The sequence below is a fragment of the Centruroides sculpturatus genome, unplaced genomic scaffold (genome assembly GCF_000671375.1).
Source record: "Centruroides sculpturatus isolate CEXI.00-Female unplaced genomic scaffold, Cexi_2.0 scaffold847, whole genome shotgun sequence".
Lineage (NCBI taxonomy): Eukaryota > Metazoa > Arthropoda > Arachnida > Scorpiones > Buthidae > Centruroides > Centruroides sculpturatus.
In genome coordinates, this window is record NW_019385094.1 from 7,932 (window position 1) to 24,328 (window position 16,397).

The 16,397-nt window shown below is 25.6% G+C and overlaps 1 protein-coding gene across 1 annotated transcript; it reads left to right on the forward strand.

Moving 5' to 3' along the window:
* Nucleotides 1-887: 887 nt before the first annotated feature.
* On the forward strand, nt 888-15,001 carry LOC111634599 (zeta-sarcoglycan-like). Its single transcript, XM_023379421.1, has 7 exons — nt 888-1,154; nt 1,283-1,384; nt 1,471-1,558; nt 10,129-10,248; nt 10,499-10,571; nt 11,843-11,966; nt 14,039-15,001. The coding sequence occupies exons 1-7, from the start codon at nt 888-890 to the stop codon at nt 14,252-14,254; spliced, it is 990 nt and encodes a 329-aa protein (XP_023235189.1). The 3' UTR covers nt 14,255-15,001.
* Nucleotides 15,002-16,397: the final 1,396 nt, after the last annotated feature.

Consider the following 16,397-nt stretch of genomic DNA (forward strand, 5'->3'; position numbering starts at 1 on the left):
AAGGTAAATATCATTTAGTTATTAGCTATAGAATTTTTTTTAATATATGAGCTATTTAATTTATATATTAAATATATTAATATAAACTTGCGTGTTTTATTTTGTAAATTCTATATTTAATGATATATAAATATTAACAATTTAAATTATAATAAATCGGATAAGCATTGAACGTAATCTTAGAATAATTGTAGGATTACCTAAAGATGCAAAGCACAATTTAATGTGATAAATTAACGAAATCATACTTAAATCGGTTTATTTTCAATTAATTTTTGATATATCTTGTTAATTTCCTTGCAAAAGATGTTTGTTTTGTAGGAATAACCGAGAAGGTATATTGCATAATTTACAATATATCAAAATTAATATACACGCATAAATTTTGATAGAGTGATCGCGTCATAAATTTCAAAAATAATCCACCTCAAAAATGATTTAAATTTTTATTGTATTCAACTTTTATTATATTTCTTTCAAAACTAAATTTTCCTATAAAATTTTAAAAATCGTCAAGAGACACTACTGAAAATAAAATTTGATCAGAATCGATTTATAACAATTTTCTGCATTTTTAAACAGAAATAAAAAGAATGTTAACATTTCTTAAGGTGAAGATTTTTTTTTAATACAGAAAAATGATTTAATAAATTTCCTAAAATATCATTAGCTTTTTATATTACTTTAAAGGTTATTAAAACCTTTTTATGGAAACTAAATCTTATTGATTTTTCTCTTTTTCAATCAGAATTTCTTTTATATTTTCTTAAGTTTAAAGTGTTTCATTTTCTTTTCATTTGAATTTTTAAATCCATTATTCATAAGTGAGATCGTATTTAAAATATTCTGAATATGACTATTATATTTTAGATACATGATAAATAGCTATGGTAACAGAAACTCCATGTTCAGCAGCCAGCACTCTTCCACAAACATGCAATGGTGCAGTAGGTCAATCTTTAGGAGTTCCTACACAACTGGAAGTGTCTATGATTGGAAGCGATGCCCTTAAACTAACACCAAATTATTACGCTGGAGGAATTTATGGCTGGAGAAAGCGATGTCTATATCTTTTAGTCATTATGCTGTTAATTGTTGTTGTTATTAACATGGCTTTGACAGTATGGATCATCAAAGTACTGGATCTGACAACGGTAAAGGATTTCTACGATAAAAAACATTCCAATGATTATACAATTATTAATTATTAAATATATAACTTAAATTTTAGATAAAAACATGTAATTTATTCATTAATAAATATGTTGATTAATTTTTTAAGGCCGGTATGGGAAGTTTAACATTTACAAAATATGGCGCACAAATTCAAGGAGAAACAGAATTTCTAAACTCTTTACAGGCAGCTAACATTCAATCGCTTAACGTAATATCATTATTTGGAATTTAATGTTGTATATTAATAACATCGTTTAGATTTATAATCTATAAACCAGTTTATTCCACGTTTAGAATCATCCTCTGAAGTTAGAATCATCAGGAAACATCTCTTTAATGGCTGTTGATTATTTCGGAAATCCAACTAATAAACTAACACTTGGTAAGTATTAAAATGCTTATAATCAGTTGATTATAACTAATTGTTTAAACTAATACTTAGTATAATGCATTTTCACTTATCAATAATTATAATTTATAAATACTTAATGGATTTTGTAAAGATATATTTAAGACATGTAGAACTAGGATTAAGGTTTTATGGTTCAATAATTTTAAATATAATTTTATTAATTTTTCAGATATAAATAGATAAAATAAAACATTAAAATTAGGAATAAAATTTTAATATTTTATTAATATGTTTACTTAATAACTGCAATTTTCAGACGGTTTTTTTTTTGCTATTTTTTGCGCTGAAAAGTAGAAAATTTTTAAGAATTTATTTTATTTTTTAAAATAAAAATATTCAATACTCTATATTGTTAAAAACAAATAGAGTTTTTCCATGCGGTAAACTTCTATATCAGAATTTCAAAGATGATATATAGAAAAAAAATTATTCAGTAGTTTGTGGTTAATAATAATGAGACGTGCAAAAAATCTGAAGCTTATAGAAATCAAGTTGGAAAAAGCAAGAAGAGATTTGCTTTTAGCAATATATTCAAGGTAATAGTGCATAAAAGAGACCGAATGAAAATTAGAATGACATCGATTTTTCTTAAAAGAACAGACAATTGACCGTTACGAATCTAAGTATCCATTGTACTGTTTAATTTCGTTGTTCGCTCCGCATCATTACGATCTTCTTCGTCAAGTTAGTTCATAACACTCGAAAATATCGTTCTCCACTCCACTACTAACACTCTTGGTTCGGTCTTGATAACTATCCACTTCTGTTCAGCGTCATTGCACCAACTTCATGTTTGCAATAAGAGAATCATTTCCAGTTGCATTTCCGCTACTAGAACAGGAAATATCCGGATGTTTCCGGTTCGGAAGAAAGTAATATGGAAAGTATAGACGAGAAAAACTAGTATCTTTAAATAAAGAAGGACCCATTGTAAAGACAAGATTTTCCGATAAGAAGAAAAGTGACTTCAATTGCGTGACTGCTGGAGAATATCGTGACTGTTAGCTGGATGGATAACATCCCTTTTTTCGTTTATTACGTGGTCCAGACCGATTATCAATTAAACGTCTCTTTTCTGTTGGAATTTGGTTCCTTTAATCACCTCTTGTGATGCTGATCGTGCTTGTGGGTGGAACTGGCATCGTGTGAATCTTGGATTTGCGTGCTTATAAAGTCGCCACGCAATTGATCGTTATAATTCTTTACTTTGAAATCGTTCTCAGGATGACTTAAGTGCCGAGTTTCAAAGTTTTCAAATTGACTTGAATTATTGTCTCTGCTTCTTTAAAGATATCGCTAGCAAATTATTTTTAGAAATGCACTACATCGAAAATCCGTACTCTAAAACTCTTTTCTGTTTACGGTAATTATATATTTCCCCCGTGTAACTAATTATTTTTTGAATTATGAATTCTAAATGAAGTGCTTAAATATAATATCAAAGTTAAACTTTCAACTATTACTGTAGCAGCGAATATTCTTAATGGCAATAACTAATTGCAAAGCCTTAGTTACTGAAAGAGATTTTACGTTAATTCTATTTAATGCAATCTTAAAGATCAAAGCATTTTATAGCACAGTCGAAGGATGTTTAACTTCATTATAAAAGTTACTTAAAATCAATTTACAGATGATAAATTATATATAATTACACGTTTTTCTAACGAAGAAAGTTATGTTAAATTATTTAAAATTGTACACGAATTAGTATTCATACTATTAGTAACGCACTAAGAATATTTGCATTTTAAATAGTATGATATTCATTTAAACTAAATATAAATTTAGTTTTTCTTATATTAATTGGTTTATATATATATATGTATGTATTTGATTTTGAAGGCAATAGTAGCGAATGCAGTTGTTTAATCATCTCGGAAGAAAGAAGTAAGAAAAATAAGAGAGATTTATGGCTGCTTTAATCGCTATTGTTCGGATTGGCGATTAATGCAAGGTAAAGAAGTTATTGTAGAACTGGTAGACGATCAATACCCATCCTACTTGCTAAATCATTTCTCGTTTATCTAGGTCTCACTCGTAGATTATATTATTTTTTTGATGATGTAGCAAAGCCTGCTTCACTAACGACTTTATCGACAATAAGGAGTTGCCATTCTTGCATTAGCTGCTCGACCTTTAAAAAGCTAATTGGCTCATTTGTTTAACTAACATAACATATATTCTTAATTTATAACCGATTAATTTAAATACTGCGTAGGAAAACTCCTTAAAGTCTAAAAATATGAATTTTGGTGATAGGTTTATTAGAACTTTTAAATAATACATTTAATACTTGTAATAATCTTAAAGTTTTCTTGGGATTTTGCTCTTACAATCATTTGCATAACTATTTGCATATTTTAAGAAAACTCTGAGCATTCGAATATCAAATTTAATCTAAAATCGTAACTGTGCTCTGTGAGAATTTGCACATCAAACGAATGCATATCCAAAGGGGAATAATTACGTTATCTGGTTCGCACATTTGTTCGCTTATCTTACAAAACTGTGTCGTTGATAACTAAACTTGGAGTTTATACTTATTAAAGTTATAGTTGAATCAATATATATATGCGGATAGACTGCTTCAATCTGATTGAATTAAAATTTCCGCTTTATAGAAAATCTCTCTCTTCTTCAGAGAACTTGTTGAAGAATCTCAGTTTTTAGTACAGACTATCCCTGTATAAATTTCTGTAGAGCATATAGATGGCTTTTCAAGAAATATTTAAAATTTCCTATATACTTATAACTAAATTTATGCATCTGACATTGATATTTATCTCATACTGTATCAATATTATCTTGATTCTCTTCCATTAATGTCACCGAAAGTTTTAAATATTTTCTCATTAAAATTAGATAGAAATGTTTGCTCAACCGGAATATTCAATACAGGTAAAAACATAAATTTGCTTACTAATTCATAAGAATGTATCTTTGAATATAAATAAATCGAATCGGAATAGACTGGTTTGTTAGTACACTTTAAACACAGTTTTGCAAATTATATTAATTCTGAACTCGAAATAAGATTGCTCAGCATGGATGATCTACCTAATGGAAAATACACTGCTCGAACTGTAACTATCTACGAACAATCAGGAAGATGGAGTAACATTTAAACTCGGATTTCTCTAATTTTTCTTTATACAAAAAACTTAATATGTGGCTAAAACTTAACAACAAATCTAAAATATTATAACAAAACATTTCAGAAAAAATATTTATATAAATAATGATAGAAGATTTATTCTTTTATTTTCTAACCAATTTTTTTTCTATCAACATACAGAGTTTCTTAAATTAAGCAAAAAATATTTATATTTGTAATAATTAATTTTATTTACAAAGATAATAGATGTATATAATATTTCTTATTTAGTTTTAAAATTTGATATATATTATACATCTTTCAATTGTTAACTAAATAAACATATGTTTTATCATCACAAATTAATTATAAAAGAACTTTTTATTTTATATCAAATAACGAAATGATTTAATAATGTGTGTATTTTTCTACAAAGTTTGAAAAGCATTTTTTTTATTTTTTTATTTAAATTTTTGAATAGCTCAAAAATTTTTATTTATTTGTCTGAGTTACCCTTTAAGGTTACACTATACCTTTTCCTTTTCTATTTTATTACATAATGCGGCATTTTATTTGTGAAGGAAATATTTTATTTATTTTAGATCTTATGCAAATAAAATAAAATATAAAATGAAAGTATGAAATTTTCTTTATAAAAATAGCATATTTATTTCTAATATAATCTTTTAATTAAAGATTAAGAAACTGTTCTATTAAAAAATAATTATTTATACTAATTTATTTTATTACTTTTAGAATATTTATCAGAAATTTTATTAAACTTTTATTCTTGATTTAAATTATTAAAACTTCAGAAACGATTTCTAGTTTATTAATGCAGAATTTTGTATAAATATTATTTGTAATGCTATTTATTGGAATGTTCCAAAAATCGTCTCTTGTGCAATTTGTTTCATTCTTTATTTACATTCCTAAGACTTCTCTCAATAGATTGTAACCATCAATTAATGATATTATTGTATCAACTCTGATCGCTATTCTGTGTTAGCTTTGGCAATACATTTATTGACCACCTAAGGGAAGGGAAATCGAATGCACTAAAATATTGACAAAGTAAATCGTGATTAGTTTTCCTCTGCTAATGTACACAAATTCATCAATTCCTTCAATCAAACAAGATTATGTTATAAAATTATCACACAGTTTGTTTTTTAATTAAGAATATTTACTTTAAAAATCTATTCCTCCTTCAGGATTGAAAAGAATCTTATCTTTGTTCAACATAAGCTATATTTAGGATTTAAATCTTCTTTTAGATCGTAATATATGGTTTAGAATAGACTTGAAATCCCATAATCTTAAGAAAAAGATGAAGCGCCGTATCCAGCTATATCTCAGAAGATGGGAAATATTTTATGGGGTTTCTTTTTTGTTAACCTGTCTACTAAGAATAACACTTCTTCCAATCATAAATTTACTTCTATTCTGAATTAAATTTTAATGAGTCAGAATGATAAAAAAAAAAACATAACCGATAACGAGAATAAAATGTCTTCAGCATAGTATCAAGTAGTCTGCTATTTACATCCTAATTTTAAGAGAAGCAATGTAAAGTTATTGAAAAGCTTTACTATGGCAGAAAAGTAGCAGATAAAGCAAAGCGGACTTTTCACGTCTTTGTTCTTAACAGAATAATGAGGTTGCCCATACGACAATAAAATAGTTGATGTGAATATAAACTTTTTCAATCATATGCCTACAAAGCAGTTTAATTTATGATGTGCAAACGTGGTGGAATATAAACGGAATTTATAAATAAATAAAAAAAGTCAATGCTGAAATGAAAGAAAGTAAATAAATAACAACAACAACTCTTCCGGTCTTTGTCAATTACATTTCAGAGAAGTTCCTCTAATAACACATTCGTTTCCATTCGCTAAATCATTATTGTTTCTTCCCGTCAATTGCAGATGGTAACATTCTTCTTCCTTTGTTCAATGCGAGGAAACAAAACTTCCTGATCTTATTGATTGTTTTATTAGCTTTGAATATTATCCAATAATATTTTATCATTAAAGCAATTTTTTTAATAATAGATCTTATAAACTGTAACAAAATGAAAGATTTTCATTACATCTTCTAAATGTAAATTGTTATATTTTCTTATTTAAGTTAAGTAGTACTTTTAGTAATCATAGTATGAATTTTATTTTCTTTAACATGTGATAATTGGTACTTAATATAATAAAAGGGTGAATTTAAAAATATAGTTTAACGGTAATTAAATGAATATTTATACCTTTTATTAGCAGCTACTAGCAAAGCAGCAGTAACTAGATAATTGTTATAATCAAAATAAATTATTGTTATCAGATAAAGTTAAACTTTATCATTGAGAAAAATCGTTGGAGTGGAAACATTGAAGATTAAACGCATTACATAGTTGTAAAGTTCTTATTGTTTCAATAATTAAATATAAATTATATGTTATTCTGAGTTTATCTTACGAGTATAGCAGTAAGCAAACTAAGGCTACACATTTGTATAATTTTGACAATTTTCTATACAATTATTCAACAATTTTTTGGAAATCAAAATCAAATCAACATCTTGATTTAGCTCACAAATGATATAACTAATCAATATAACAACACATCTGGTATTTATTACGTCCCCTACGGACATCATCTCTGCAGATACCAAATCGATGTCGTGGCTTTATTAAGTCTATTGATGGAAACGCGCTTCCTTCAGTCCTTTAACAAACGTGTGGTGGATAATTTGGTTGTTTGTGGCTAACAATCTCCTCCAGCCATGCAAAATCCATAATCTGGACCTCGTTAATGTGTCGCCCATTCTCTTCCCGTAGGCACAAAAATATTAAAATGAATGATCAAACTTTATACTTTTCCTTTTCAAATAATCATTCCAAATAGTTTATTTCGGATTAATTCATTTATTAAAATATACAAATTATAAAATAAAATACGTTTTTATTAGTTTTTTAATAAGATTTTTCGCCGAACTTTAAGAATAAGCTGTTTTAAAATTGGCTTATTCTCTAGAATATTATGAATAAGTAATTAATCCGATAAATTCAATGTAACAAACTAGATTTTTATTTCAATAATTGCGCGGATTAGCAATATAAAAGAATAATAATTGAGAAACATTTTTAACGTTTGTAAATTCTGTTTTGTGCTTGATATTTATCTAAATCGGATTAACTAAAATGCGTTTAACTGCAGAATTCTAATTGGATTGTTTCGCCAAGAAAAGAAAATTAAATATAACAACTTTTACATTTTTATTTTTACCTTTCTAAAACAAACAATCATATGCAACTATCTATCAGAATTTTTTGTTAAAGTATTTAATTTTAAATTTAGTATAAATATTTAGAATTCATTTAAAAATTTTTGAACAGTTTAAGTCTTATTTAGAAGTAATAAAGAAGAAATAAATTCGTATCTTTCTAATCTTTTATTTTTTGAAATTCATCTTTACTACCAATCATTAGAGTAAATTATATATTTTTAAAGATTCTTTACAGTTTTTTTTTCACGCTGAGAATCTAGTTAATCCCCTTTAACCAGAAGAGTTATTGTTTCTGCATTACTGCCAACGTCTAACGATTTCTTTTATAAGGCTTCTATCAAAACAGTCTGTCTTCTTATATTAAAAAAATGACAACAGCATGCCACAAAATATCATTACAATTTATTGTATTTTTCGTTTACACAAAAACAATTTTTATTCGCGTTGAAGATTGTCTTAGTTTGATGGGAAAATCTGCTTTCTTCTCTGTACACTGGAACTGTGTAAATCCGCCATCTGTCAGCACTACACTCCATTCACTTGGACATGACAGAGATTTGGCAGATGCAAGCATTCTGTGGTCAACAGCCTTATCCAAGTGCATTCTATCGATTTGTAATAGTCATAGTTCGACTGTTATGAAATGGGAATCCATCCAAATCTCGTCACAACTTGTCATTAGAGAATCTTTGAATAGATATTTGCTTATTATTTCAATCGAAATTTGTACTTTATTTAAATAGATATTTTAAAATAAATACGTTTCCAATGTCTAAAATTTACTTTTTTGATGAACATTTTGAATAATTATGNCGTGAAACTCGGGGGAAGTTACTTCTCTCGTACGGTGTACAGAAAATTGATAAGAAAATAGGAGAACGAAAGATGTTCATGCACTAAACTAATGTTTTAGAAATAAATTTCTTACTTGTTGTTGTTCTTTCGATGCGGCAACAAATCAATTTATCTGGCATACTAATGAAGCTATTGCTTTCTAACTAATGGAACTTTCGCTTGACTTCATACATAAGAAAATTCTTTGTCGAGTTAAAGATATTTATCTTCATAAAAGTGCATTTTTTTACATCTTATGTAATGTATCTTAATAAATAATTAATTTTTAAATTAAAAAATAACAATTTAAACTACAATTAACAATATATAAAATTATGTTTACTTCTTATTAAAAATGTGAAAACATATCTAAAAATTTATATATTATATTCTATAAAGTACAATAACATTATCGTTTTTCGTTATTTTCAGGATAGAATCGCCAATGAAAACTTTAGATATTCGAGGAGATGCCAAAGTCGAGATGGAATCGAGAGTTGGAGAAATGAATGCCAATTGCCTTCGAGATATGAAACTGCAGTCCACAGAAGGAAGAGTAATAGTCGAATTACTTCTACTTTTATGATTGATGATATAAATTTTACAGAACGGAGACACGAATTCTCTTTTATATATAGGATTTTAAACAGTTTTTAAATATTTAATTATTTTGAATTTGTTATTAAAATAAGATGAATTTAACCATATCATTTAATCAATAAAATTTATGTTACGCGCTATTTTTAGAAACTATAAATTGAATTTAAGGTTATTTTCATTGATATCGATGTTTCTCTTTGTAATAATTCAGAACAGATTCGATTTTTAGCTTCTCCATTATATGCTCTCCTCTTTCCATCTACATACATTATTATTTATTTATCGAAATAAAACATAATAAAACTACCAGTAGCAATGGGCATGTAAAGAAATAAATCGATTTATCATATTATTCAATAGATTAATTAAATCTTCACGTTTCATGCTAGTGAATAATGTATTTGTTTAAGTTATTGCAAATTATTATTGCAATAGAGTGGAAATTCACGCTATTCCGTGAAATCTTGCAGAAATTATATGAATTTATAATAATTTTGAATGATTTTTGTGGTTAGAAATTATACGCCGAATTAAAATAATATAAAAGAATTGAATAAAGATTATTAATTTACGTAAATCTGTTTTCGTGATATGTTTTTACTTTTAATAAATCATGAATAAAATTTCGTATTAATCTCTATACATATACAATATTTACTTTTTAAGTTTTGTTCTATTAATATTCAAAGTTTTTGTTTACTTTAAATGTATTTTTAATTATTCACCATTTTAGGAAATTCGGTTTTAGAAGCAAAAGGAAAGCATTTTTTAGTTAGAGGAAACGTTAGAGGCGTATTATTCCACGTAGAACCTGAAGAAGTTGTTATGTCAGCCAACGGCCTAAGAGTATCAGGTACAGTACGTAATCCAATTTGTGATCCAAATTCGTCAGACTGACCAGTAAATGCGACAATTAATTGATCCGAGATTATATCTTTTCTGCAGGTTTTTATGCAATTAAATGATTGCATTGAGTCTTTTTTTCCTTTTGTAAATATATATATTAAAAAAGCCAAGAAATTTTAATATGACGATTTTTATATAATATTTACTTTAAAAATAAACTGTTGCTTTAACTAATTAATGCTAAAACTTTTCAACAGAATCGGGAGGATTTAGATTAGAAGGATCTTTGCAAACAACTTTGTTACGTGGAAGTTCTACTAAAGACTTAAGGTAAACAACGAGGTATTTAAAATAATAAAATATGCATTTAAATATGCTTAAACATAAATTTTATTGACTTAAAAATTCAAACTAATTTTTATTAGAAACTTAAATTATCAGGCATGCATAATTAAAAGATGCATTTCTTAAATAAATTTATTTTGATAAACTTTTTTATCGAATTTTTATTGATATTTGTGGGGAAAAAAGACTTTTATTTGAATTAACGAAGATGTTTATTTAAATATATATACTTTATATAAAATGAATTCAATAAAATTTTTAAAAAATATTTTTCATAAAAAATTCATTAAATCAAAATCGTTGAAATAAATTCTCTGTATAAGAAACTGCTTTCATTTGCATAACAGTGAAAGAGAAATGAATAAATTCAAATCATTGGAAAGGAAAAAACGCGTTCGATTAAATTAATATTATTTCTAGAATGTAGAGACTTTTTAATATATGAGATAGTAAATTTAAAGGCGAATGTGCAGAGAATACAAGACATCAAACAAAACAAACCGTTGTTGAGTAATTCATCGACCATCTAAAGAACATTACCAAAAAGTAATGCACCTTGTCCTTTGCACTCGGTTTCTTCATGCCATTATGCAGAAGATAAATCCCTCCATCAGTTCTCTGCATAAGCGCACATCACTGCTTGTACAAGATATAAAGTCCCATTTCTGTAATTCACCAGTCATTAGTCAAATAATCCTTCCATCCATTTTTCGTAGCACATACGCACTCGCTGGTTACATCGTTCGGTCCCAAAGGAACCTTTAGTGTTACATATCTATCATCGCTTTCGGGTCTAATGGGAACCGTGAAACTCGGGGGAAGTTACTTCTCTCGTACGGTGTACAGAAAATTGATAAGAAAATAGGAGAACGAAAGATGTTCATGCACTAAACTAATGTTTTAGAAATAAATTTCTTACTTGTTGTTGTTCTTTCGATGCGGCAACAAATCAATTTATCTGGCATACTAATGAAGCTATTGCTTTCTAACTAATGGAACTTTCGCTTGACTTCATACATAAGAAAATTCTTTGTCGAGTTAAAGATATTTATCTTCATAAAAGTGCATTTTTTACATCTTATGTAATGTATCTTAATAAATAATTAATTTTTAAATTAAAAAATAACAATTTAAACTACAATTAACAATATATAAAATTATGTTTACTTCTTATTAAAAATGTGAAAACATATCTAAAAATTTATATATTATATTCTATAAAGTACAATAACATTATCGTTTTTCGTTATTTTCAGGATAGAATCGCCAATGAAAACTTTAGATATTCGAGGAGATGCCAAAGTCGAGATGGAATCGAGAGTTGGAGAAATGAATGCCAATTGCCTTCGAGATATGAAACTGCAGTCCACAGAAGGAAGAGTAATAGTCGAATTACTTCTACTTTTATGATTGATGATATAAATTTTACAGAACGGAGACACGAATTCTCTTTTATATATAGGATTTTAAACAGTTTTTAAATATTTAATTATTTTGAATTTGTTATTAAAATAAGATGAATTTAACCATATCATTTAATCAATAAAATTTATGTTACGCGCTATTTTTAGAAACTATAAATTGAATTTAAGGTTATTTTCATTGATATCGATGTTTCTCTTTGTAATAATTCAGAACAGATTCGATTTTTAGCTTCTCCATTATATGCTCTCCTCTTTCCATCTACATACATTATTATTTATTTATCGAAATAAAACATAATAAAACTACCAGTAGCAATGGGCATGTAAAGAAATAAATCGATTTATCATATTATTCAATAGATTAATTAAATCTTCACGTTTCATGCTAGTGAATAATGTATTTGTTTAAGTTATTGCAAATTATTATTGCAATAGAGTGGAAATTCACGCTATTCCGTGAAATCTTGCAGAAATTATATGAATTTATAATAATTTTGAATGATTTTTGTGGTTAGAAATTATACGCCGAATTAAAATAATATAAAAGAATTGAATAAAGATTATTAATTTACGTAAATCTGATAAATTTAGTGCGCTAAATTTNACTTCTTACGTCTATCTCAGTGGATAAATTATAATACTGTATTAGATAATACGTAACAGATGCCGTTTACCCTTATCAGTCTCTACCAATTCTCATATTGTTATTGAACTATTAATTCATTGATATTACAACTGCATATTATATCTCGTATTGCTTAATGAGATTGCCTATGAGAGCGAAAGGCGCATTATTATACTCTTTACCTAACAGAAATTCTCTAAGATGGATTATAGATTTAGTTAATATAACAGATAAACAATGTTAAGTTCATACGAATGAAAAGAATGAAGTAATTTAAGTTTGATAAATCTTTTTAAAATTGTGAAAACGAATTATTAATTTTAAATTTTAAAATTTTTATTTAACAGATAAGTTTCTATATTTGATACCTTGTTTTGTAGTCTGTAATTATGATAAATGAATCTCGACGAGGAATTATTACAGTGACTTTACATAGTAAATTATGCTGTAATTACTAAAAGATTATAATATTATTTTGCTTTTATATTTATTATAAATAATTAGAAATTATAAATTGAATAAGGAGAATTTAGCGACATAAATATATAATGAATATAAACTTCAATTGCTTGAGAGATTACATAAATAACAATAGTCATTAGAACGTACGAACAAGGAGATTTAACTTGTTAGGACAGATTATTCTTTTTGTTTTATTTAATTGATTATTTATTTTTATATTATATTAATCTGCACAGTTTCTATTGATATAAAATAAGATTTTAAAACTGTCTGTCGTTTTCGTGTGTTCTATTTTAAGCTAAAATTAAATTATTAGCGAATTTTATTTAACTGAGTTAAGAAAAAAAGTTTATGAATTCTCTTAAAATGTATTTATTCATTAAATTACAAAATTATTCTTTTTGTTTAAAGATTTATAAGTAGTATTCAAAAATATTAAGCATATTAAAGTGCATTTACTTTAATTCAATTTCAAAATTATCATTATCCTATCCGTTATATACTATATTATTAATTGGATAGCGATATTTATTAAACAAAAGACTTAAATGGATATTAATAATCTTTACTCGATGGAAATCATATTTTCATTTGTCACTGCGAGATGGAGTAGACCGTCAAACAAGAATTTGAAATGAATCATTTGCTACATATATTTCATAACATATTCCATCAAGAACTAATTTACATTGTGTTACAGCTGTTCAAATCCAAGAATTACCGAATTAAAAGCATTATCAAACCATAGTTTGTATGAATATTCGAAATACCATGAAAAGTCGACATTTAATTATATAATGCTTTCAGAAAATAATATTAGCAATTATCACATTTAGTAATTTTAAAGGAATTCAATTGAATTTAAGTAAATAAATTTTATATAAGGTTTATTTTAGAATCGGAGACGTTAATTTTTATTTATTTGTTTTTTTTCTTTGCAGGTAATCCTCGACACTTCTAAATTGGAAATGAAAAATTTAAAAGTGACGAGATCGTTTAATAGAGATCACGGGTTTCAACGTGTTTATCAGATGTGCATGTGTGAAAATGGCCGATTATTTTTAGCTATGCGCGAAAGCCACTGCCAAACAAAAGAAAGCATTTGTAACGAAAAGCCCGAAGCCCGTATCATCGACAATGGTAGATTTTCTATTTAAGACGTTCCTGCTCCCATTGAAATATCGATCAAGAAACCGTTAAGATTTTAAAACAAAATGAGTCAATAGGGATTAACAGTACAAGTACTTGAACATATCTTAGCAATATTTATAATTTTAGTCCGTCGTTGATTGAAACCGTCTTAACAATTGTATTATATTTGATATCGATGATGTTTTTGTTATAAATTTTAATCAATGTTGTTGTGGATCTACAAAATCCTGACAATCGTCATATTAAAAAAAACAAATATTTATACATATATAGATCTATTGTGTGTAGATCCTGTATGAAAATATAAATAAAGAATTCTTTCCCCTTCTTTAATTTGTCAAATATTTAAATTCTTTCTTTATCTTATTTTAATTCTTTCATTGATAACTATTGTATTAAAATAAGAAAGGAAGAAGAAGATCATTTATATTCATGGTGACGATTTAATTGAATTCACTTTCGGCTACTCTGCAATCTGTGAATAGCAATTGCATAGAAAAGTCTATCGACTGTTGATAACATTTCCGTATTGAAAAAAAAAAAAATTCGGAGAGAAAATAAATGTTACTGTTCTTTACTTTACTAGAGACATTCTTAAAGTAAAAAATAACTTTCATTGTTAGATACGTTTTGTTATTTGCCAACTAAGAGGAAAAAATATTTTTAATGTAATCATTCATGTCTAAATACTCAATGTTTTTGACAATAAACAAACACGTTGGCCCTTAAGTTATACATTAAAAAAGACTTTATAAAGCAATATTTTATATATTTAATAAGAAAATGTTTACGTATAATTATATTTATACAGATGTTTATCATCTATATAGCTTTATGACATATAAAAAAAAGAAAAATGTGATTGATTATCACACTTCAAAATTTGTTATAAAGTATATATACGCTATTATATTGTTTAATCTTTTCAAGCGAAGTTTATTCTGTATATTTTATATCAAAATTTAATTTTAGATTTTTTTAGAATTTTGATTTAAATGTGTTATTGAGGAGCAAAAAATAAATTTCACTTAAAATTCATGAATACTATTTTTTCTTACTTCTTCTTCTTTACGTTATATAAGAAAAATTTGAATTTATTGTAAACAGTTTAAGTAAATTTATGGTAATAAATTTCGGGATTTTTCTTAACTTATACATTTTTTAGCTTGTTATAATATATATTTCATATTAAAAACTTTATCAAATTTATAATCATTCTGATGTTTAACCATTTTAATAACGTTTTAAAACATTCATTATATTTATAAGAAGTCTTGATATTTATTAATTATAAATAAATACATTTTTAAAAATTATAATATTTATTGTGAATAAAAGAAATCCTTTTAAATTTGTTTATAAAGAGAATATATGTTTTATATCGTGGCTATAGTTTTGATCTATAATTCTATTCCATAAAGAGATTTCAAATTCAATTCTGTATTCAAGTGTAAGGTAAAAAATGTTCTAAGGAAAAAAAAAGATAAAAATACGGTAACTATAAAAAATGTAAAAAGGAAATCCCATGTTGTCAAACATTTTTCAATAAAAAATTGCCCCTTTAAACAGACATCAATGTTTGTGCTCTTCCATATGAAACAATGTTAAACGTGGTGCTTTCATTCACAAAATATTTTCTATCGTGGGTAAAATACACTTCTATTATTTTAAATAATAATAATAATAATGACGTTTATAAATATTATAATGGAATTTATTAATAATTTAATTTAAAATAAAATAATAAACTATACGTAAAATTTATTTTAATAAGAAACTCAAAATTTAAATTATTCTTTAAATTTGATAATTAATTCAATTAAAAGTTCGAAATTTATGATTAAATATTTTCTTATTTATAATTTTTATTAATTTTTAATATAATATTCTATAACTATGTTTTTATTTTAATTTTTTCGTTGAAATAAAAAACAGTCATTAAATGTAAAAGTTAAATATAACCTTACATAAAAAATAATTTTTTTTCGTGTTATTATTGGATTCTTACAGGAGAAATAATAATAATAATAATTTAACAATAAAAACCAAAAAAGAAATAAATGATTTAATAATTTTCGTGTATTATTTTAAATGATATGAAATAAAATAACAACTATTTAAAAATTTACAATTGGATTTTTATTAACT